We start from the raw sequence: 24473 nt of genomic DNA on the forward strand, positions 1-24473 counted from the left end.
TAATATTCTAGCAGGTCAGCTTTCTGGAAAGGAATCATAAACAATACGTAGTCTTTTATAAATGGCTTTTCATTGTATATTTATTCACCTCTCAGTTAATGGACATTTAGGTGATTCCCACTTTTGCTCACTATAAATAATAGTAATTCTGACAGATATATAGATAGACAGATAATATAGTAGGATTGTTCATTTGTGGGGTAACTGCCTAACTATTTTTGAAAAATTGCCAAAGATTAGCTATGCATACCAACAGTAAATAAGGGTTGCAAATTCTCCAATAATGTTTTGTCTTGCTATTATAGCCACCCTAGTGGATGAGATGTGAGATCTTATTGTGGTTTTCACTTGTATTTCCCTGAAGAATGACTTTTAGGCAAGCTTAATGGTGCAAAAGAACCACACGAGTAGATTCTCTCCTTCCACTATGTGGGTTCCAGGAATGGAATGCAGGGCATCAGGTTTGGCAACAAGCACCCTCTCCTACTGAGCCATCTCACTGAACTCAACTGGTCATATGTTTACTGTTTGTCTCTGTGTTACTGCCTGGTTCTATGTTTACATTTATTTAGGTATGTTTGTGTGTGCATGGGTGCATACATGATGCAGCACGCATGTGGAGGCCAGAGGAATACTTACAGGCCTCTGTTCTCTCCTTTCACCACAGTGGGTCCCAGAGATGGAAATCCAGTTGTCAAGCTTGAAGTTAGGTGCCTTCAAGGTTGCCTGCCTCTATTTTTGTTTTTATTTTTGTTTTTGTTTTTGTTTTGTGTGACCTTGAATGAACTGTGTCTAACAATGACCTTGAGCTCCTGACACTCCTGCCTCAACTTCCTGAGGAACAGAAATGAAGGTGTGTACCACCATACTTGGCTACTTTTGTCACTTTTTTCTTTTTTGTAATTTATTTTTAGTGCATTGGTGTTTTATCTGCATGTATGTCTGTATGAGGGTGTTGGATCCCCTACAATTGGAGTTACAGAGAGCTCTTAGCTGCCATGTGGGTACTGGGAATTAAACCTGGATCCTTTGGAAGAGCAACCAGTGCTCTTAACCACTGAACCATCTTTCCAGCCTCTACTTTTGTCATTTAATTGGATTTTTAAAATTGAATTGTAAGCATTACTCACATACATATATATATGTGTGTGTATATAAAATTGTGTGTGTGTGTTATCAAACATAACTTTTCAATTTTCCCTTTTTATGGAAGTGTACTAGAAGTTCTAGACAGGATAATTGGGAGCCAATCTTTTTTTCTGAATACAATTATTTCTACCACAAAATTTACTTTGTAGAACTCCAACTTACCAAGTTTACCATTTGTCACTTGGCATCACATATAAGAAAGCACTGTCTGATTCAAAGTCAAAAAGTTTTAATACATCATTTTCTTTCAAGATTTTTACAGCTCTAGTTCTTTCTATTAAGTATCTGATCCATTTTAGTTCATTTTTGTGTGGTTTAAAGGCTAGGACCCAACAGCATTTTAGTGGATAACCGTTGGGCTGATCCAAGATGCCTCTTCTTTTCACTTCTTTTCAACTGACCATCAATGTGAGATTTTATTCCCCCCAATACTGTACTCCACTGACCTCTTAAGCACTTATTGATGGGCACAGCTCAACAAAATGCTTTGAAATTGAGTGGGGCAAGTTCTCCAATTAAGTTCTTTTTCAAGATGGTTTTGCCTGACATGGGTCCCTTCCTTTCTTTTTTTTTTTTTTTAATTTGTATTTTTATTTTGCAATACAGTTCAGTTCTACATATCAGCCATGGATTCCCTTGTTCTCCCCACTATGGCCCCCCTCACCTTCCCCCCAGCCCACCCCCCATTCCCACCTCCTCCAGGGCAAAGCCTCCCCCTCGGACTGAGATCAACCTGGTAGACTCAGTCCAGGTAGGTCCAGTCCCCTCCTCCCAAGCTGAGCCAAGCGATCCTGCATACGCCCCAGGTTTCAAACAGCCAACTCATGCAATGAGCACAGGACCCGGTCCCACTGCCTGGATGCCTCCCAAACAGATCAAGCCAATCAACTGTCTCACCCATTCAGAGGGCCTGATCCAGTTGCTTTTCAGGCTTCTTTAGTCTACAGTCCATCCAGGGGCAAGAAAAAAAATAAAATAAGATGGGATCTTGCTATGTAGCCCGGGTTGGCCTCAAACTTACAGTCCCCAAGTGCTGAGATTACAGGCACGGACCTCGGTGTCTGGTCTCCTCCAGATATAATACTGAAGAAAGCTTGTCCCAGAGTAGCTAAGATTTGCCTATATTGGAATGCACTCCTAGGGTAACAGAAATTGAAGGAAGTACTGAAATAAAGTCATCTTTTAAAGAATAGACAAACTATTGACAGTGCTTGCCTCTAGGAAGAAAAAATCGGGAAGTATGACACAGGAGGAGGAAAAAGAAGCAGAGCATCGTGGCACATAACTGCAACCTCACCACTTCAGAAACTCAAGCAAGATAAACAGATGCCAGGGGCTACAGAGATGGCAGTGTCGTTAAAGTGCCAGTCACACAAGCCTGGGGACCTGAGTTCGTAAAAATCTAGGTGTGGCAGTGTGCATCTGTATCACCAACGCTGAGGGGACAGAAACAGAAGGATCCCTCAGGCTCATCAGCCAGACAGCCTAGCAAAATTGGTGAGCATCAGGTTCAGTGAAAGGCCCTGCCTCCACTAAGGTGAAGGGCAAGTGGGGTAGCCCAGTGGATAAACACACTAGCCACCAAGCCCAATGAGCTGAGTTTGGTCCTCTGGACCTACATGGTGGAAGGAGAGAATGGACTCCTACAACTCTCCTCTGATACCCACATGTGCTCTGGGGCCTGCTCATGCAGGCCCACAGTCATACCTCCACACCAAATAAACTAAAATGTAGTAATTATTTAAAATAAGGTAGATATGCACACAACTACATAACACATACACACACACACATCAGTACACAGAAAGTAAAAAGAAAAAATATTTTAAAAGTTGATGGTTGCCAGGTGGTGGTGGCACACGCCTTTAATCCCAGCACTCTGGAGGCAGAGGCAGGCGGATCTCTGTGAGTTCGAGGCCCACCTGGGCTACAGAGTGAGTTCCAGGAAAGGCGCAAAGCTACACAGAGAAACCCTGTCTCAAAAATACACACAAAAAAAGTTGATGGCCAGCCTAATCTACATAGTAAGACTTTGTCTCAAAACACCAAAAGGAAAAGAAAAGATTAATGTCTTGCTCAGTACCAAGGTCATTATCAAAATGGTGAAACATAGGTCTGTTTGACTTAGGTACTCTTCCTCCTTGGTTTCCTCTTGCCAGTAGATAACACATTGTCACAGTAAAATTCCCTTTCTTACCCCACAAATCTCAACTTCAAAAGATATGACAGATATCTCACCCTGAACTTCCTCCTCTTCATACCCCTTCTCAAAACTGTCTTGACATAAGTAGATAACAAGATATTTACTGTGTGCTCCAAGAAAGCAGCTTTACTTTATTTACTTTATTATATCCCTAATATTTACTTTACTATATCCCTGCTGTGGGATGGTCTGTATGTCAAATGTGTTGCTGATTGGTCAATGAATAAATCACTGATTGGTCAGTGGCCAGGCAGGAAGTATAGGCAGGACTAAAAGAGAGGAGAATTGAGAGAACAGGAAGCTGGGTGGGGGAGACACTGCCAGCCGCCATCAGGACAAGGAAGATGTAAAGTACCGGTAAGCCACAAGCCACGTGGCAAGGTATAGATTAATAGAAATGGATTAATTTAAGCTGTAAGAACAGTTAGCAAGAAGCCTGCCACGGCCATACAGTTTGAAACCAATATAAGTCTCTGTGTTTACTTGATCGGGTTTGAGCGGCTTGGGACTGGCGGGTGAGAGAGATTTGTCCTGACTGTGGGCCAGGCAGGAAAACTCTAGCAACAAATGGCGCCCAACGTGGGGCAAGAGTTTCCACCTAAAAACTGAAAAAAAAGATTCTAAAACGGAGCTAAAGACAGCTTCCTAATTGTCTCTCTCAAATGAGCGGCAGCTGCCGGTTTGAGCTACTGGCGGGTTGCTGGCGTGCACGCTCGACCTGCAGTATGGCGGGAATGAGACCTCTGCAAGTGGCACATTAAGCTACATTGTGGATTTAGCCTTTGCTAGTACAAAACAAAAAAAGGGGTTTCTGGGCTACACGCTGCTTGGATAAAAGCATAGACCCACGATGGCTCCCAGAGCTGGCGGTAAGCATACCGCCGCCGCCATGTTGGGAAGCTAAAGTGGGCGGAGACAGCAGCCACAGCACCAGCGCCGTTTCAGGCTTAGAAGGCTGCAGTTCAAAGCAATAGACTCAAACTAATATAAAAAAATAAGCCACGTAAAGATGGCTACCACACAAAGAATCTAGATTATGTTCTCTTTGATATTCGTAACTAAAGAAAAACATTTGATTACAAAAGCTGTTGAGTTATGCCAAAATGTATATTTTAAAGGTACCTTGACTTCAAAATTTGGATATAAGGATATGTTGCTTTGGAAAAGAGTCTCTTTTGTTTCCACAGAAAGCCAGAGGCTATGGATTTGCTCAAGATTAAGACACATCAGGTTTGACCAGCCAAGACCACCTGAAAGGTCTCCGATGACACCATGGCCCAGATGATCCAACATCCAGAACCGTTTCAAGACAACTGGCTCAGATGATACAGCCTCACGGACTACTCCATGATCCTAAAATTTTCTTTGTTTCCCCAGAAGATACAGCGCCCCCCTCTAGCAGGAAGTAGTAAGAAAAGCTACGCCCAAATTCCCAAATATACCAAGCTGACTTTGGAGATGTGTAAAGGTTAAAACCTTCCTTTTTAAGAAAAGAAAAGGGGAGGTGCTGTGGGATGGTCTGTATGTCAAATGTGTTGCTGATTGGTCAATGAATAAATCACTGATTGGCAGTGGCCAGGCAGGAAGTATAGGCGGGACTAACAGAGAGGAAAATTGAGAGAACAGGAAGCTAGGAGAGAGACACTGCCAGCCGCCATCAGGACAAGGAAGATGTAAAGTACTGGTAAGCCACAAGCCACGTGGCAAGGTATAGATTAATAGAAATGGATTAATTTAAGCTGTAAGAACAGTTAACAAGAAGCCTGCCACGGCCATACAGTTTGAAACCAATATAAGTGTCTGTGTTTACTTGATCGGGTTTGAGCGGCTTGGGACTGGCGGGTGAGAGAGATTTGTCCTGACTGTGGGCCAGGCAGGAAAACTCTAGCAACATATCCCTAATCTCCAGGGCAGTACTAACACACAGTAGGTGATTAGTAAATCTTTGTTGAATTCAATTGAATTCTGCCTTTACATTGCCCAAGGTCTAGGACTTGATGTAAGCCTGGTAATGCCTCATAAGGATCCTCTGGCTGACTAGAAAAAAAAAATCAGCTTGAGATTTCCAGGGTACTCCCCTGGAAAACTGTGTATCTTTCCAGATCCTCATGAGCTTTTAGGAAAATTCTGTAGTGCTGATTAAAGAAACAGATGCCAGATTAAACAAATGGTTTGGGCTATGTTGGAAAGTCATTTTCCTTCATCATCCTTAAGCCTGATTGGAAAACTTTCCTTAGTAGGCAAGTCAAGCTAAAATCATTGGTACCCTACCGCAGCATACTCCTCCACCCCAATAAAATTATTTCTCATAAACTGTCACATTTTTCCATCATAGTTCCCACAGTACCCTCAGTCCAGCTACTCTGCAATGCAAATCTTCGGAAGACTTTCTAACAAACATGGTAATACAGCTGCATTAAATCCCACTGAGTCCTGCTTCACATCTATTAAAGCAGTCTTAAATCACACACCAGCAAACTGATCAATTTACTCTGGGGGTTTAAAACAACTCTGCATGCTCAACAGCCTTAACTAAGTACCACTGAAATAAAGACAGTTGAACTTGTAAGAACATACATCATATCACACTCCTGTGTATCAAGGTACTAAACCCACCTCCGCAGAGAGTCCCAGCTATTCTGGGCAGAACTGAAAGGCATCAGCTTGACACCTCCTCCAAAAAACACTCGACAAGTTCACACTCAAATAGGCCAGTGTAATTCAAGTTGTCTATCCATGACGGATATACTAGTTTTGGTTTTCCTGTAACCTACTCTCCTAGAATCGAGATGCATTTGCTTGATTTTGACACAATCATTTCAGGTAGTTTTTTCTGAGTAAAGCAATGGTAACCAGAAAACAGAATGCTAAATCCAAAAGAAACCCTCGTGATCACTGAGTAGACCCCTAATTCTATAAATGAGAAAACCCATACTCGAAAGTCAAAGGTTTACTCAAGATCACACAGGTAGCTAATAGCAAGCTTGGAAGCAGCCTATCCTCCCAGGAAAGCAATCCATAGATAGGCACCAAAGTTGCCAATTCTAAACTGAAAAGGTACCAAAGGTAACTTTAGTGTATCATGTAAAATTCTTGTCTTCAAATGTATATCAAAGGAAAAAATAGCAATTAACTCTCAAAATTAAAATAAAATGTAGACTGTAAGAAAGTGGTTTTCTTTTAAAATATTAAGGCTATGGTATCAAAATAACACAAATTATACTATAACCAATTTAACAACTTCATGTACCTTTTTGGTACAGAATGCATCTGTGATGGTCAATGCTTATTTTTAACTTGACGGAATCTAGAATCAGTGGAAGATGGGCTTCTGGCAAACCTGTGGTGAGTTATCTTGATTTATCTTGATTAAGTGATTTGGAAAGACTCATCTTAATTGCAGGCAGGAGCAATCATGGCAGGGAATCCAGGACTGTTTCGATGGAGAAAAGGAACTGATCAGCAGCATGCATTTGTCTGTCTCTGCTACTGACTGTGGATGCAATCTGAGCAGCTGCTTCAAGTTCCTGCTGCCTTCACTTCCCACCATGTTATATTATACCACAGCTAAAAGAAACCCCTTCCCCTTAGGTTAATTTTGTCAGGGTATTTTATCACAGCAACATGAAAAGACTAACACATCTTTGGGATTTTTTTTTTCTTGAGACAGGGGCTCATGTAGCATAGGCTGGCCTCAAATTATACACAGCCAAGGATGATGACCTTGAACTCCTTATATGTCTGCCTCCATCTCACAAGTACTGGGATTACGTATGTATGCCACCACCTCAGGCTAGACTCCTTTCTTTGTTTCTTTGTTTTTCTGAGACAGGGTCTCACGGATCACAAGCTAGCCTCAAACTCACTATGTAGCTGAGGATGACCTTGAATTCCTGATCCTCCTGCCACTAACTTCTGAGTGCTGGGATCACAGGTATGCCAGCATGCCCTGCTATTTTGGATCCAAAACAACATATGCATAATGGTTATGGATGTTTTCTGACATCTGTTTTATATATGCATGGCATTACCCTTCATTTTGAAAGACTAAATTTTGTTTTCTTTTTGTTTAAATAATCCCTTGTGCACTAAAGTATTTGTGAAAGTTGATGTAAACATGAATTCCATAACTAGTCTAATCATTCCTTTCTGAAACTGTTAAACTACAATATACCATGGAATTTTCGAAGAGAAAGCTACATAGAAGTCCTACTCCTTCCCCATTTTTTATTGACACAAACCACATCATAAACCAGCTAGGATCCTTTGCCATTATACTATAATCCTCCCTTTGCTAAATCCCAAACAGTTTCTAGTCTTTGAAAACCTTTCTCCCTAAAGACTGTCACACTCCCTTCCCCTAGCATATAAGAGGCCAAGCCTCGCTGGCTAATAAATCTAGATGATGTAGCCCAGGGATTGTAATTCATTCAGTCTAGCCTACAGACAACGTTGGATTGTACTGGAGCTACAGCTCAGTAGCAGAGCACTTCTCTAGCATGTGTGAGGCCCTAGACTTCATGTCTAGCACTGCAAAAAGAAAAAAAGGGTTTTCTTTAGCTAAAACAATAATGACAGACTTTGTGGATGTTTTGGTACATACCTGTAATCTCAGAATTTAGGAGGGTGCGGCAAGAAGATTGCTACAACTTCGAGTCTAGCCTGGGTTATATAGCAAGACTCTGTCACACCAAAAAAGAAAAAGAAAATAACACCAGCAAATGAACATTTGAAAATCATTAACTAAGAATGTTACAGCTTCTTGAAGGTGGTGAGACTTAGATTTTCCCCATAGATACTCCAGCCCCATTAACCCTTTTCCAGCAGCTTCATCCTTCCTTCCTGTCTCCTTTGAGCCTGGGATCCTTGAATTCACAGCAGACATAATTTATAGCACACCAAAATAAAATTATTTACTAGAAAATGTGGGGTACGGCATTCTAGCCTACCAATAACTCCATTCGCTGGATTGCGAGTAAAAGTCCACTTCAATAGCTTTACCAACGGTCTGCGAACTGTAGCTGGTAAAAGAAGCCCAGCTTACTATTTTTATATGTCACCCTCCCCCAGTAGCACTAAAAATGGTTCTCGCATTTTTGGGGAAGTTTTCTTTTGATATTTTTTTTAGGCACAGGATCTCTCTGTTACATCCCAGGATGTCCTACAATCCATTCTGTCCCAGGTTTGCTTTGAACTCTCAGTTTTCCTGCCTTTACTTCCTGAGTGCTGGGTGCACATGCCACCACTAGTGATAGCTTTAATGCTTGACAAAATTCTAGGGAATAAAATATCGTGACTTGTGAAAAGTGTCAGAAAATCACATTTCAATGTTAGTAAGCTTTCTTACAATGCTTGTTTCACTGACTCTCTATGGCTGCTTTCACACAACAGGAGAATTAATTATGAGTGAACGCATGGCCTTGAAGTCTAAAATACATATAATATGATACTTTACAGACAAGATTTATTGATCCTGAGCTATATAAAAAATATAGACAGGGAAGGTGATACAGGCCTATAATTCCAGCACTCAGGAAGCTGAGGTGGGAGAATTTTGAGCCTAAAGCCTTTCTGAGCTATATAGGGTGATCATCTCAAATATTACACTCCAAAGTTGGGTGTGGTTGCTCATTCCTGTATACCCAGCATTCAGGAAACTGAAGCAGGAAGACTATAAAGTTTGAAGTCAGCCTGGGCTATTTAGCCTGTTCCAGGTAAGCCTGGGCTACAGAACAAGATCCTGTCAAAAAAAGAAAAAAGGAAAAAAAGCAAAACGTGTTAAATGTCACAAATACAGTCAAGTTTGGTGGCACACCCCTCTAATCACAGTCCTTGGGACACTAACAAAGAAAGATAATAAAGTCAAGGCCAGCCTGGGATACATAGTGAATTAATTCAAAGTGAGCCTGAGTTACCTGAGGCTCTTTCAGAAAAAAAAAGTCCCAAACATTTGTGTAAGAATGCTAACTCATTACTCTTGATCATCTCTTTGTGACTCTTCCTAAAACTACACCCCCGCCTAGCCATTTCTTTTGGCATGGCCTGTCCATAAAGTGCAACATCTAAAAATTTTTTTAATTAAGGAATCACTGGTATATGAGAACAGCTTAATAAGTCAAAGGGCTGTTAATTCTGCCAAGCTCCAATGCTATTTCTTCCTTTGCTCCCTCTGTCTTCCACCAAGAAATGAGCTCTCTCCTTCTCTCTAATGTCACATACAATCATGCCCACCATCCAACTCTAAAGCTCTGAACTTTAGTACCTTATACAGCAGTAATTTCTCCTCTACATATTTCCCCTACATGTCTTGGAGCTGCTTGAGGTCAATATCCACCTGTGACTCACTCTGTGTATTTAACAGTCATCTGAACAAAGATTAGAACATAGTATGTGCACAGGTATTTACTGAATGAATGGTATTTGTTCCATGAACTATATATAGTCTACATTAAGTGTCTCGGGTTTCTGGGGCCATATAAGCAATGGGCCATATCATTTATACTGAACAATGCCTAGCCTTGGTGTTCAGCAAATATTCAGTAACATCAACAGGACTAAAACTGTCAACATAAAAAAGGAGAGACACAGGAATATAAATTAGTTGGAGAGGACTTGTCCAGCATGCACAAGGCCCTGTGTTCTATCCCCAGCACACATGTATGCACAGAGAGAGAGAGAGAGAGAGAGAGAGAGAGAGAGAGAGCAAAGGACCATAGAAAAGCAGACAATACAGTCTTCATCTTTCAGAGTGATGGTGCTTTATTTTCTATTAGTTTAAGTTATAATCATCATATGCTCTAAAAATTATAAATGCATCACATTTGAGGGAGGGATCAAGCACCCATCAAAGGGGGCAGGCGTTGGAACATCAATTACCTCTGAACACCAAACTAAGTAAACCTAAGTTTTTGTCCTAGTTTGCTTTCTGTTGCTGTGATAAAAAATACTGGACAGAGCAACCCAGGGAGGAAACAGTTTATTTCTGCTTATAATTCCCAGGTCACAATCCATCACTGAGGACAGGAACCTGGAGGCAGGAACTGAAGCAGAGGATAACGGAAAGGACACTGCTTTCTGGCTTGCTTATTTACGCCATCCAGTCAGTACCAACTGCCCAGAGGTGGCACTGCCCACAGTGGGCTGGGGCCTTCCATATAACAATCAAGAAAATACCCCTACAGACAATCTGATGGAGGCAATCCCTCAATTGTGTTTCCCTCTTCCCAGATGACTCTGGCTGGGTCACGTTGACCAAAAACTAACCAGCACAGTATTCAAACAGGCCCACATTTAACGCACTAATAGTCGAGCACGTTTGTTGCTTAAAGCCTTATCCAGAGCTCTGCGCAAAAATCACACAGTGGAATAAAGCACTGACATCAAGTTTCACCTGGGTTAGCAACCTGAAAGAAAATTACAGAGAGAGGAGTTTTGCAGCTACCATGCCATGTCTCAAGGTTTGCAAGAATGCTAGCCATTTGATTTAATACCCAAATCAGTTAAGTGTCAGTCATTGTCCTGCCTTTTATTGCCAGGTTCCAGATGCTAAGATGTATCCATGTGCATGAATACAAAACTCATCACCGAGTTGTGCCCAGATGAGTGAGCTTTTCCAACAAGATAACAAGGCAGAGGGCTGTTTATGTATTTCCTTTCTGACCTTTACTGAAAATTATACATTTATCAAGAGATGTATTAGTCACCAAAAGATAGACTAGCAACAATGTACTTGTTTTAATCATTTCCATTTTACAAAACACTTTTAGAATTAATCCCCTTAAGACTCACAACTACCCCGTGAGGTGGAAATTTTTACCACTATTATTATGGCAATGGCTTTATTAAAATTCCAGTATGATGGATGGAATGCAGGGCCTTGTACATGATAGGCAAACACTCTATCACTGAGCTACATGCCCAGCCCACCACCAATTTCATATTGTACAAATCTATTGGTGTACATTACCATAACGTTATCCAGTGTTAACTAAATTTGGGGTACTTTAATATTTCTCTCTCCTTAAAGATTTTTTTCTTAATTTTTGAATTACACTTCACAGTTGAAATGGTTTGTGCCAGATCCCAAAATGGGGAAGCCACAATTGTAACCCAAGTTGTTACCTTGTTAACCAAGTTGTACCTCAAAATCCAATCCCAGTGGGTTATTTTCATCTTTCCTTCACTTGGGTGGAGAACACACCTGTATTTTGCATCCACCCTATCTACCCTGAAAAAAGTGGCTGAGCTGTCACAGTGTGGAGAAGCGGTGTGGGGAGCAAACACTATTGTGCTACAGATAGTAGGAAGCAATTCCATGTTTGCCTTTAGCTACCCAGGTGTTTAAAACCTGTGGAGCTTAAAGAAAAGCAATAAGGCAAGGGTTAGTCATGGAGTTTTAATACCTCCCCATCCCATTTTGAGCTACACTGACTCTGAAACAGAAAATCAGCCCAAATATTCAAGAATTCCCTGTCCTAGAACAGCTTTTAGACTGCAGCCCATGCGCAAAGATCTGAGCCTACATGATTGCTCTATCTTCCCGCTCTTAGTCTCATAAATCCCGGAAAGAAGAGAACCCACTACTTGCCTCTTAATTTACAAAACATTTGCATGCTTATAAACCAGCACTTATAAACCAGCACTTGGAAAGCTAAGGCAGAAAGACCAGCAGCTCAAAGCCAGAACCACCTATAAATTAAGAGCCTGTTCCCCAAAACCAGGACCTATGTATGTAGCCAGTATATGCAAAGACCGGAATTCAGTCCCCAGAACTGGAGAAAAAAAAAATTGCCTTTCCCCAAAATGCTTCATTGAATCGATTTTTTTTTTTGACAAAGCTTAATCACTCAGATATGACTTAGCTGATCCTTTTTAGCACAATTTCAGCTTGCCATACACATTACAAAACTACCTCTTAACTAGCACTTTTATAATGGGCTTTCTTTTCCGGGGAATGCTACACCAAGCAGTTTGCAATAAGAAGAAATCTGCAATCCGAAGAGACCCCCTTTTCCTTTCAGAGTTCTCAAGTTTCCATTTCTGTGGCACAACCTCCATATCCTCAACCTCTCAATGAACTCTATCAAGAGAAGACACACCCAAAAGCCTGGCCCACAAGTCTGCAAGGATCAGCATTTCAAATAGTCCATCTTTTAGGTGCTAATGCAAGTTTACTATTCACCAGGTGACTGGACAACAAAGCACTAACTGATCAAACTCAATTAAAGAACTCGAAGGAACAGTTTACAGATTCTGCCCAACCACAAACAAGAACTGCTGCACGGGAAACGCTGGCTTGCTGCACTTCTTGTGGCTTCAAAGCTTTTAAGATTCTCCTCATTGTTGCTTGGCTGTAACAGCCTGCCACAAGGGGCCACATAACCTTGACATGGGATGGGGTGGGGGTAAATCCACTCCAAACAAAGTTAAAGGCATAGAGAGACTCCTTCACAACGACTTTACCCTTCACAGTTATCTTTCAGCCAAGGAGAGAAAAAAATAATTAATCATCACTCTACTTAATCATTACCCTCCGTTCTTCTGGGTATATATTTTGGCACAGAGGGTTGGCTTACTTATACTCTTGTTGGGGGTGTTTATTATTCTTTCTTTTTCTCTGAGCCTCCTGACAACCAGCAGAAATAAAAGCCTACACACAGAGGAGGAAAAAACAGTCCCACAAGTGAGGAAATCGTGACCACTGAAAAAGCAAAGCTTGGTAAGGTCCTTTCAGCGCAGCAACCCCACACCCTATTCCTATATTTTACACCCAGGGGATTTGGACCCCTTGGACCATGAACTTGACAGGTCTTTGTTCCACAGTGAATCAGAATTCAGTTGTATGTGAAGCCAACCAATAATCCTGAACTTGGACTAACTATGACATTAACAGTATATATATAAATATAAAAATCTCAGGGGAGGGCAAAGCTGCTCTCCTTAGAAACTGATTTGGGAAGGGTGATTTTTTTACTGCCCCACAATTTTCTGTAATAACCAGAGTCTAGGACAAAAATCATTATACTGGAGCTATTTGCCTTAATTCCCAATTCTTTAGGGGGTACTGGAGTAGGTCCTTGGTCAGCATGGAAGTCACCTTGTACCAGACAGGGGTGCTGGGCATGTCTGACTGGTTGGGTAGACTATCATTTTTCAATAAGGATCTGCTAAGTAAGAGTAACTGCAAAGCAAGAGGGTCCCTGTCCCAGCTACACATTAAGTCTTGGAAGGTCAGGGCCACTAAAGGGAAAGGCCAAAGTCCTGCTTGTCTGCACCACTTTCCACTATTACTGACCCCAGTCTCAAAGGTTTGGAAACCCATCAGACTCAGAGACCTGGGTTGAGAGTCACTGCAGATCCTCCCTTCTCCCTATGGTATGGAAAGGTTTAAAGGCCAGAACCACCTACTCAGAGAAACAGCTCAGAGAAGCCTTCCACTTACTCTTCATAGCGCTGATAAGCGCGCTGCCGTCTTTGATCACGTCTTTGATGAATTTATTGGTCCTCTCCAGCTCATGTTCATAACACTTGAGCCTCTCGCGGAAATCGGGGCTGTCGAGGTAGCAGTCGCTGAACTCCAGCGGGGGATGCCCCATGGTTACGATAGCTGAGGGACTAGGGGTTAGAGACAAAGAGCGAGAGCATCAGTGGCACAATCAGCAGAATAGACCTAGTGGCCTGCGTTCAGGAGCCACTTTTAGGCGACCCAGCCCCACTCCCTTTGGAGGACAGGTACCTGTTCCAATGAAACTCTTGGGAGCGCCCGCTGGTGTGTAGCAGGAGCGCGTAGTCCGGTGGTGGCTGCGGGTGACCGGGAATGCTTACCAACGCCTTCTGACGCCGGCAGGGTGCAGCCTAGCGAGCAGCACGCCCCCTGGTCATCGCCTCCCCGAAGCGCAGCGCTGAGTCCTGGGCGGCCCAGGGTGGAGGCGGGGAGAGCACGGGCGCGGGGGGCCGCCTCTCTGCTCTCCCAAGCCAGCCTTCGGCTTCCTTCCCCGGCTCCCCGAGCGGCGGACCGCGCCTCCCCTCCCCCTTCTTAAAGCCAATGCCACTGCTTCACGCTGGCCGAGCCCCAAGCCCGAGACCAACCGAGAACACGGACTCCCTTCGGCTATCTTCCTCGGGTCTTCGGGGCTCGTCGCCCACAATTCGGCAGCTGCGGAGACCGCCTACTCGTTCCTGGGAGCCAGCGGGCTGTCGGGTTTGGTGCTTAAAGGGTTAAACCCAGCGGCAAGGAAACGTAGCTTTCCTCCAACAACCCGGCAGCGGCAGCGGGAAGAGGAGGGCGACAGCGCTACGCACAATAGCTGTGGTAGCCTGGCGCTTCCCTACGGAAACTGGGGAGCAGTCAGCGCCCTAGGACTCCATCTGGAAAGCGTGGCGGCCTGGGAGATGTAGTCTTTCCGTTTGCACGTCCCATGACTCCACCCTGCAGTCTCCCACCACCCCTCCAGGGTGGCCACTCTCCCAGATCTACTTCCCTAAGCGTGCCCCAGGCACGGCCATCCTAGAGGGGCAGGTGTACCGCCCCGGCCCCCCGAGGGTGCGTGCAAAGTTTCCATAACTGCAACAGAAACTCAAAAGGATGGATGATGGGAGGCAGTCTCTCACCAGTATTTGGCTGGACTATCCTTTCTTTTATTTTTTTTTCACCCTTCCTCGGATCCACCAACACTTTCCCTCCTTTTCCTGTGTCTCCTAGTACAGTACAGACACTAATTCTCATTGGTACCTACTGTAGGATCTCTGTTAGACCCAGAACCCCCTGCTGAAGAACCAGAGGCCAATACTTCCAAGTAATTATGTTTGAACTAAAGGGTATACTGTGTGACTCACTGGACCACACTACAGCTTCCAGGATGAGAGTTTGTTTGTTTGTTTGTTTGTTTGTTTGTTTGGTGGTGGTGGTGGTGGTGGTTTGGTTTGGGGTTTTTTTTTTTTTTTTTTGGTTTCTTCGGGGTTTTTTGTTTTGTTTTGTTTTTAAATTTTGTTTTGGGGGCGGTTGCAAGGGCAGAGGGCAGAAGCAAGGGGACAAGGAGTTGAGTGGGATCAGGATACATGATGTGAAATCCACCAAGAATCAATGAAAAGATAAAAAGAAAAAAGAAAAAGAAACAAACCATAACTAGATTTGAACTTCTTCCTGAATAGGGCCTCCGAGAATGGTTTCTGCGACACATCAATACACAGGCTGATAACATCTGTTAATGGAGAACTCAAAAAGAGGTTACTAGAAATTATCTTGCAGTTTATCCAAAAGGCCTTATGTCCATTGTCTATTGTAGGGAAACCTGGGCTCCTTTTAAAGACAGCTCTCTAAGAATAGCTGCAATTGGGAAAACTGAGAAATAGTGTGCACTCAGGCAAAAAGATCCATTTTGATTTTGCAGCAATGTTTACATTAAATTACACCAATAAAAGCCAGAACAAAAAAGCTGAAAATTCAGTAATAACAGCTAACCTAACTATATTAATGTCTGGCTGCTTCAAATTACCACCAACTTGGTGGCTGAAATTAACATCAATGTACTATTTTATGGTTGTGGGAGCAAGAGTTAGAAAAGAGCATCACTAAGCTAAAGCCAGGGGTCAGAATGGCTATGTTCTTCTGGACTCTAGGTTCGAATCCTTTTCTTTGCTTTCTGCAGCTTCTAAAAGGTGCCCTCAAACTGTTAATTCTCAAAGCCAGCAATGGTCTGCTGTGGGATGGTCTGTATAGCAAATGTGTTGCTCTGATTGGTCAATAAATAAAACACTGATTGGTCATTGACTAGGCAGGAAGTATAGGCGGGACAAGGAGGAGAATAAAGCTGGGAAGTGGAAGGCTGAGTCAGAGAGACATTGCCAGCCACCATGATGAGAAACAGCATGTGAAGATGCCCGTAAGCCACAAGCCATGTGGCAAGGTATAGATTAATGGAAATGGATTAATTTAAGATATAAGAACAGTTAGCAAAAAGCCTGCCACGGCCATACAGTTTGTAACCAATATAAGTCTCTGTGTTTACTTGGTTGGGTCTGAGCTGCTGTGGGACTGGCAGGTGAGAGAGATTTGTCCTGACTGTGGGCCAGGCAGGAAAACTCAAGCTACAAATGGCGTCCAACGTGGTGGCAAGAGTTTCCACCTAAAAACTGAGAAAAAGACTCTAAAACGGAGCTAAAAACAGCTTCCTAATTGTCTCTCTCAAATGATCGGCAGCTGCCGGTTTGAGCTACTTGTGGGTTCCTGGTGTGTGCACTCAACCTGCAGTATGGCGGGAATGAGGCCTCGGCAAGTGGCACATTAAGCTGCATGGTGGATTTAGCCTTTGCAGGTACAAAACAAAAAAAGAGGTTTCTGGGCTACACGCTGCTTGGATAAAAGCATAGACCCACGATAGCTCCCAGAGCTGGTGGTAAACGTAGCCATGTTGGGAAGCTGAGGTGGGCGGGGCCAGCAGCCACAGCTGCTGCAGTTTAAAGCAATAGATTCACAATAAGACAGATTCAGATGTAATAGTTTACAATGTGTGTAAAATATACGTAGGCTTGAAAGAGACAAAAAAGGTGATATATACAGTTATATAAACAAATACATAGTTTTAAAAAATAAAGTCTTTAAAGAGACAGTAAAATTAATATAAAAAATAAGCCACGTGAAGATGAATATTACACAGAGAATCTGGATTGTGTTGTCTTTGGGATTTTTAACTGCAGAAAAACATTTGATTGTAAAAGCTGTTGAGTTATGCCAAAATGTATATTTTAAAGATACCTTGACTTCAAAATTTGGATATAAGGATATGTTGCTTTGGAAAAGAGTCTCTTTTGTTTCCACAGAAAGCCAGAGGCTATGGATTTATTCAAGATTAAGATACATCAGGTTTGACCAGCCAAGACCCCCTGAAAGGTCTCCGATGACACCATGGCCCAGATGATCCAACATCCAGAACGGTTTGAAGGCATCTGGATCAGACGATACAGCCTCATGGACTATTCCATAATTCTAAAATTTTCTTTGTGTCCCCATAAGATACAGCGCCCCCCTCCAGCAGGAAGTAGTAAGAGAAGCTACGCCCAAATTCCCAAATTATATGTAATTTTACTTTGTTAAGGTTGAAACCTTCCTTTTTGAAAAAAAAGGGGGGGGGGTGCTGTGGGATGGTCTGTATGGCAAATGTGTTGCTGATTGGTCAATAAATAAAACACTGATTGGCCATTGGCTAGGCAGGAAGTGTAGGCGGGACAAGGAGGAGAATAAAGCTGGGAAGTGGAAGGCTGAGTCAGAGAGACACTGCCAGCCACCATGATGAGAAACAGCATGTGAAGATGCCGGTAAGCCACGAGCCACATGGCAAGGTATAGATTAATAGAAATGGATTAATTTAAGCTGAAAGAACAGTTAGCAAGAAGCCTGCCACGGCCATACAGTTTATAACCAATATAAGTCTCTGTGTTTACTTGGTTGGGTCTGAGCTGCTGTGGGACTGGCAGGTGAGAGAGATTTGTCCTAACTGTGGGCCAGGCAGGAAAACTCAAGCTACAATGGTCTGTCAGGTCCTTTCTTGTCCTGAATTATTATGACCCTGACTCTCTTGCCTTCCTTTTTCCTTTCTGAACTCTTAGAATTACATTAAGTTCATGGGATAAACCAGGATCATCACTTTACCACATGATCCTTAATTTAACCACATCTACGTAGTCCTTTTTGTCATTTAAGATAACATATTCACAGGTTCTAAGGATTTAGACATGGATATCCAGGAGGGCCCTTTGTTGACACTCCAATCAATTGCCGTATACCCCTATAAGCCATCTCACAAGTGGCTGGAGGTGGTGGGGCAGCCCTTTAATCCCCGCATTCAAGAGGTAGAGGCAGGCTGATATCTAAGTTCAAAGTCAGCCTACTCTACTTATCAAGCCCCAGTCCAGCAAGGAATATACAGTGAGACCCTGTCTCAAAAAAAAAAAAAAAGAAAAGAAAAGAAAAACAATGACAACAAAACACCTCCCAAGTCTTCAAAACTCCCCTTTGTGGTTGGTATTATTAATATTCTCCATTTAAGGTTGGAGAAATTGCATCAAACAGAAGCCGACTTGCGCAAGGACAATGCTAATGCTAGGCAAGTGTCCTATGAACTGATCTACATCCCCAGCCCTATTTCCTACCCTTATTATTTTAAACGTTAACAAGTGCTGTGGGTGTAACTTGGTTTGTAAATCACTCACCTCAAATGACCAAGACCCTGGCTTACTAGGTATTTTGTTTTGTTTTGTTGGATACTTTTAGAGACTACATCTCACTATATAGACTGTACGGCCTCAAACTCTTAACAATCTTTCTGCCACTGTGTCCCTAGTGCTATGTATGTGCCACCATGCTGTTTGATCTCCAGTACTGCAGAGCAAAACAAAGCAATGATAGAAGAGGAAACGGTTATCTTTTATGAGAAAATACCCAAAGTAGACTTTAAATGCACTGTGGGTAGAAAAATGCAGGTAGTAAAAAGGCGTCCATTGAGCGGGGGCATGTTTCACACTGTCACATTTCCTTTTGGCAATCATTCATTCAATAAGCAGTATTCATTTAATAAGCAGTTTTATTTTGTTATGTTGGTTGGTTTGTTTTTAATCAATATTTTACTTTATTTTTTATTTGTTTGATTGTTTGAGGCAGAATCTAACCTCCAAAGCTGTCCTAAGGCACATTTCATTTAGCCCAAGTTTGCCTTAAACTCCAAATCACAGCCTTGTGAGTGCTGTGATTACAGGTGTGTGCCAGCTATCATGTCCAACTCTTAAGATATTTAACACCGAGCTTCAAAATTTTAAGGAAAACAAAATATATAACCCTGAAATATTTTACGTTGTTCTACCATTTGATTTCTCTTTGACATTGTATATTACATATTCCTCATAAAATATTTTTACTTAAAATCTGCTATTGATTACCATACTGAATTTCTTCCCAACAAAACTATGACCAAAAGTAGAAATTATTTCCCTGTGATGGCTATAAGGCTCCCATATATAAAAAGTCTTTTGAATTGAGTTATAATTGTAATTATGTATGTAAATTTCTAAAATATCACATTTTAGTATTATTATTATTACTAAACAAAAATGATTGGGCATGTAACTCCTATCAGAAGGATGGGGAAGGCACAGGCTACAGGATGTAGAGTTAAACAAGAGTCCTCTGAAAACAGAAATAAAACAAAGATTTCTCAGCCTCAATTGTTTTAACCTCAGCATTTAAAATATTGGCTAGTCTGTTTAACCTTAAGACTTCTGCACATGGGCAGCTTGTAAGAATCCTGACTTTTGAAGGCCATGCTTTCCTTTTGAGGGGTTGATAAAAGGGCTAGGAAAGCTCAACTGAAGAGGAATTCTTTGTAAAGTCACCTCTAAAGGAATTTGAGGATTTGGAAATTGGTTCCTTTCAGCTATGGTGACACCACAGTCCTTGGAAAGTGTACTTTGTTGTGGAATGAATATGTGCAGCTCTCAAAATTCATAATGTTAGGCACTAGATATTTATTGTCAGGGACAATCACCTGTATTTGTAAAATGAAAAGATACTTCTCTTTAATGACAAAACAGTCTCTGATGTTATTTTCTGTTGCTAATAAGGCCCATCAGAGAAACTTGCCTAGAACTAGCCAAAATGCCTGAACTGACCTGCCACTTCCCTCCTGGTTGCCTAGAATAACTATGTATTTCAACATTAAACCCAACCCCTAGGAGAGATACTTTCATCACCCTTCTTTAAAATGTGCCCTGTAGGAAACATGAATTCAAACAGAGCATACTCAAGAACGTCCCCACCTCTACCTGCGACAACAAATCTTTCCTGCATGCCTATATGAATATGTATGAATTTCTCCAACAAATGCCACTTAGATTTTTTTAAACTCCTTTGAGACAAAGTCTAGCTATGCAGCCCATGCAGAACTTGAAGTAGCAATACCCCTGCCTTGGTCTCCTGTGTACTTTGCTTACTGGCCAGACACCTGGTAATCTTCTTGCTTAGCTTGCTTGGGAAGACACTGCTTTGGTAATTATTCCCAGTGCTCTTGTACTTGTTTCTGTAATAATAAACTATTCTTCACTCATTTACTTTCTGGTTTTACTTATACACTTTGTACTCACCAAGACATGAACCCATGATGTTCCGTTATAATGTGTTCAAATACTAACCTCTAATTAATGGTATTAAGAAGTGGGGAGTTTGGGATATGATTAGGTCATAAGATAAGATTCCTTATGAACAGGATGAATAAATATCCTTTTCCTTTCCACCACATGAAAAACAGGGAGAAAAAAAAACAGTAGTCTCTAAACCAGAAAGAAGGCCTACAGTAGACACTATGTCTGCATTAATACTGGCTTCGTGGCCTCAAGAACCTTACAAAATACATTTCTGTTGGTTAGGAGCCACTCTGTCCATGATAGTTTGTCATGGCCACCCGCATAGACTAATACCCATAGACATACCCAGGATAAAGACAACAACCGAATGATTACACGAGGAACAGGATGCTCCAAAAGTCTCAGTTATTGTCCAGTCGCTGACAGCCAGTAAGGGCTTAGCTAGCCCCACTAAGTACAGTGATATGAATCTGTGGCAACAAAATAAGTACCAATGGGGACACACATGGAAAGAGGATTTGCCACTATTTGACGAAGGACGCATCACTCTCCTGAGCCTTGAAAAGGTCAAGAAAAGCTGTACAGTGGTTGCTCCAGCACTGTCTATGCTCTGTAGGATCAGTGAGAAAAATATATGAAGTCATTTATGTAGAAGTGGTTTGAAAGATTTATTTTTGTTTTTTGTTTTTTTGTTTTTTGTTTTTTTTTGGTTTTTCGAGACAGGGTTTCTCTGTGTAGCTTTGCGCCTTTCCTGGGACTCACTTGGTAGCCCAGGCTGGCCTCGAACTCACAGAGATCCGCCTGGCTCTGCCTCCTGAGTGCTGGGATTAAAGGCGTGCGCCACCACTGCCCAGCCTATTTTTGTTATTTTTAAATATGTGTATGTGTGTGGTGATATTTTGTTTGTGCTCTAACAAACAAAGCTCGCCTGAAGATCAGAAGGTGGAGCTAGTCATTAGCTAATGATAGAGGTCTGGAGGTCTATATAGATAACAAACAGGAAGTGATATGGCTGGGCGGAGAGAAGAAGTGATAAGGTGGGGTGGAGCCAGGAGCTCAACCCTTTTTCAGTCTGAGGAGGTGGAGAGGTAAGAAGTTTCTAGTGGCTGGTTGTTCTGCTTCTATGATCTTTCAATATTTACCCCTAAAAAAAAAGAAAAGAAAAAAAGAAAGGGCTTAATAGATTGATCAGCATTTAATAGCATGGATTATTCTTGTAGAGGACCAGACTCGGGTCCTCAGAACCCATATAGGATAGTTCACAATTGTCTGAAATGTCAATTCTAGGGAGATCTGATGCCTCTGGCCTCCTTGTACTTATATATGCACCCACCTACACATATATGCATACATAATTAAAAATAAATCCTTTTAATTCTAAGGATTAAATTACAGATAATATATACAGACATAGCTGATTAAATTACAGATAATATATATAGACATAGCTGATACATAAACATTCCTTAATATGAGTTCAATCTGAGCACTCTTCCATGCTTTTTATTCTGATAAATAGCACTAAAGGCAAAAAGCCATCAGAATAATCACAATGATAGTCTTCAGAAAACATTCCTAATGATCACACACACACACACACACACACACACACACACACACACACACACACACAGTGACACCTGTTCATTATCATCATAGGGCAGTTAAAAGTCATTCTTCTCCAGAAAGAAATTTACATTTTGACTCAAATAAAAATTCTAGCCTGGGAATAATGGATCACTGGTAAAGAGTTGCCTGCCATGCCCAAGGATATGGGTTTAATTCCCAGAAGAGTTCGCAATCCCCTAACCTGGTTTGTGCTGGATTTAATACTGTCTTTCAACTTCCTGGATGGTCTTAGAATGTGAAATCACTATCCCCTCTAGGGTTTAAGAACCAGAACCTGAAACCCTGGAGTCATTCATGGTAGCCGACCACCACTAACGTGGAGTTGCAGGATGTCAGCAAAGCTTCATGCCCTTCGACCTGGTTTATCCAGCTGGGCCTCAATGTTTATCAGCTTGTGTCCATCTGTGTGTCTGCCACTTATGCTGGAATCAGAACCAAACCATTTGACTTAATGAAGCAGTCATCTGGGTCAGGATCAGCCTCTTGCCATTGCACAACACTTTGACAACTTGAAAGAAACAGAAACAAGGAAACCAGATGTTGAGCCTGCTATGGTGGCGTATGAACATAAGCACACTTCTTTTTTTTTTTTTCTGTTAAAAACTTTTTTTTCTTTCTTTTTTATTGAAAACAGATTTTTTTTCATAAAATATATTCTGATCATAAATTCTAGTCCCTCATCCCCTCCCAGGTCCTTTCACTTTCCCATCCATCCAGCTCCACACCTTTTTCTCCCTTTAGAAAACAAACAAAACAGAATAGAACAAAACAAAGGAGAAAAAGAAAGGGAAATCGAGGAAAACACACAAACATGCAGACACACAGAGAGAGACAGAGAAAGTGAGACAGGCAGAGAGAGGAGAGACCATAAAAACACAAAGTCAGAAGCCATAATATATAAACAAAAGAGCAGTAAGGTAAAAAAAAAAAAGTGCCCAGACAAGGCATTATGAGACAAACATCTCCCCAAATACAACTGCGTTCATTTGGAATTGCCCATCTACTGTGGGCATGAGGCCTGCCCTTAAGTACGGTTTGTATAACCAATGAAACTCTGCTGAAGAAAACTAGTTTTTCCTTTGCTAGCAGTTATCAACTGGAGATAGCTTATGACTTGAGAATGGGGGCTTGTGTCCGCTTCTCTTCTCAGTGCTGGGACCCCATATGGCAGGCACAGACAAGTGCTGTCCCTGTTGTGTGTCCTGCTGTGTCTAGAAAGCCTTATTTTCTTAGTGTACTCCATCCCCGCTGCTCTTACAATCTTCTGCCTCCTGTTTGCAAAGTTCTGTGAACCCTGAGGGGAGAGGTTTGATGGAGACATCCCATTTAGGACTAGGTGTTTCAAGGTCTCTCATTTTTTACATTGTCCACATTTACTGCAAGTAGAAGTTTCTCTGATGATGGCTGAGCAAGACACTGATCTATGGGTACAGAAGAATGTTGTTAGGAGTCATTTTATTGCTGTATTTCTTTAGCAGAATAATAGTATTTGGTTTTTTCCTAGGTCTGTGGTCTATCTAGTCTCAGGTTCTTAGCCACTGAGCAGTGGCAGGCATATGTTCCATCTCATGGGTTGGGCCTTAAATCCCACCAAATAGTAGTTGGTTACTTCCATAACTTTTGTGCCGCTCTTGCACCAGGGTATCGTGTAGGCAGGTCACCATTGTAGTTCAAAGGTTTATAGCTGGTGTTTACCTTTCTCTTCTGGTAGTGTGCAGCAGAATATCTTCCAGTACCATGAACTGGAGTAGTGAGTAGGCGTGAAGGCTCCAGTTAGGCATCAGCTCACCTTCTCTGTGTTCAATGAGTTGTGTTCTTTTTCAGCAATAGGGCCTTATAATCAGTTCCTGAAGAGCAATCAATAGCCTTGGCAACAGCCTGAATTGCTGCTTGGGGGTTCCCATGGGGCCCCTTTGGCCAACAACTCGATTAAATGTAACCCATTCCTGGCAATGGAGGTTTCATTTGGTGAAGAGAGGTGTCTAACTGGGCTTTGTCTCCCCCAATGTTTGGTGATTCCATTTAGATTTATTTTATATATAATCATACATATGTTAAGAACCGTCTACTGTAGTAGGTTTCTATATGACCCTTCAGACGGCTCTTGGTTTTAGCTGTCCCTTCCTATACTCCCTCTTTCTTCCCTCTCTCCATTTAACTCCTTTTAATCCTCTTCTTCCAGCCTCCCTGCAACCCCACCTCTGTCTCTCCATAATTATCTATTCAATTTCTCCTTCCTGAGGAAATCCTCCCCTTTCTGCCTTGTAGATGTAACCAACCGTCTTATTAAATAAGAAACACAGAGCCAATTCAGAGAAGAAAGCCAAGAGATCAGAGCTAAGAGCTAAAACCTTACCCTTCC

The 24473-nt window shown here is 42.0% G+C and overlaps 1 protein-coding gene across 2 annotated transcripts in view; it reads right to left on the minus strand.

Annotated features, from left to right (window-relative positions):
- Positions 1-14693, minus strand: part of Ophn1 (oligophrenin 1) — a 358580-nt gene extending 343887 nt beyond the window's left edge. The window contains exons 1-2 of one of the 2 annotated variants that reach the window (XM_052733231.1): positions 14088-14693; positions 13794-13966 (exon numbers count right to left, since the gene is read on the minus strand). In XM_052733231.1, the coding sequence (XP_052589191.1) occupies positions 13794-13947 (154 nt within the window). In that variant the 5' untranslated portion in view covers positions 13948-13966; positions 14088-14693. The remainder of the gene's footprint in view (positions 1-13793; positions 13967-14087) is intronic. The other variant, XM_052733226.1, reaches the window with a different exon arrangement.
- Positions 14694-24473: the final 9780 nt, after the last annotated feature.

This window comes from Peromyscus californicus, unplaced genomic scaffold (genome assembly GCF_007827085.1).
Source record: "Peromyscus californicus insignis strain IS unplaced genomic scaffold, ASM782708v3 Scaffold_10__1_contigs__length_136768540, whole genome shotgun sequence".
NCBI classification, from domain to species: domain Eukaryota; kingdom Metazoa; phylum Chordata; class Mammalia; order Rodentia; family Cricetidae; genus Peromyscus; species Peromyscus californicus.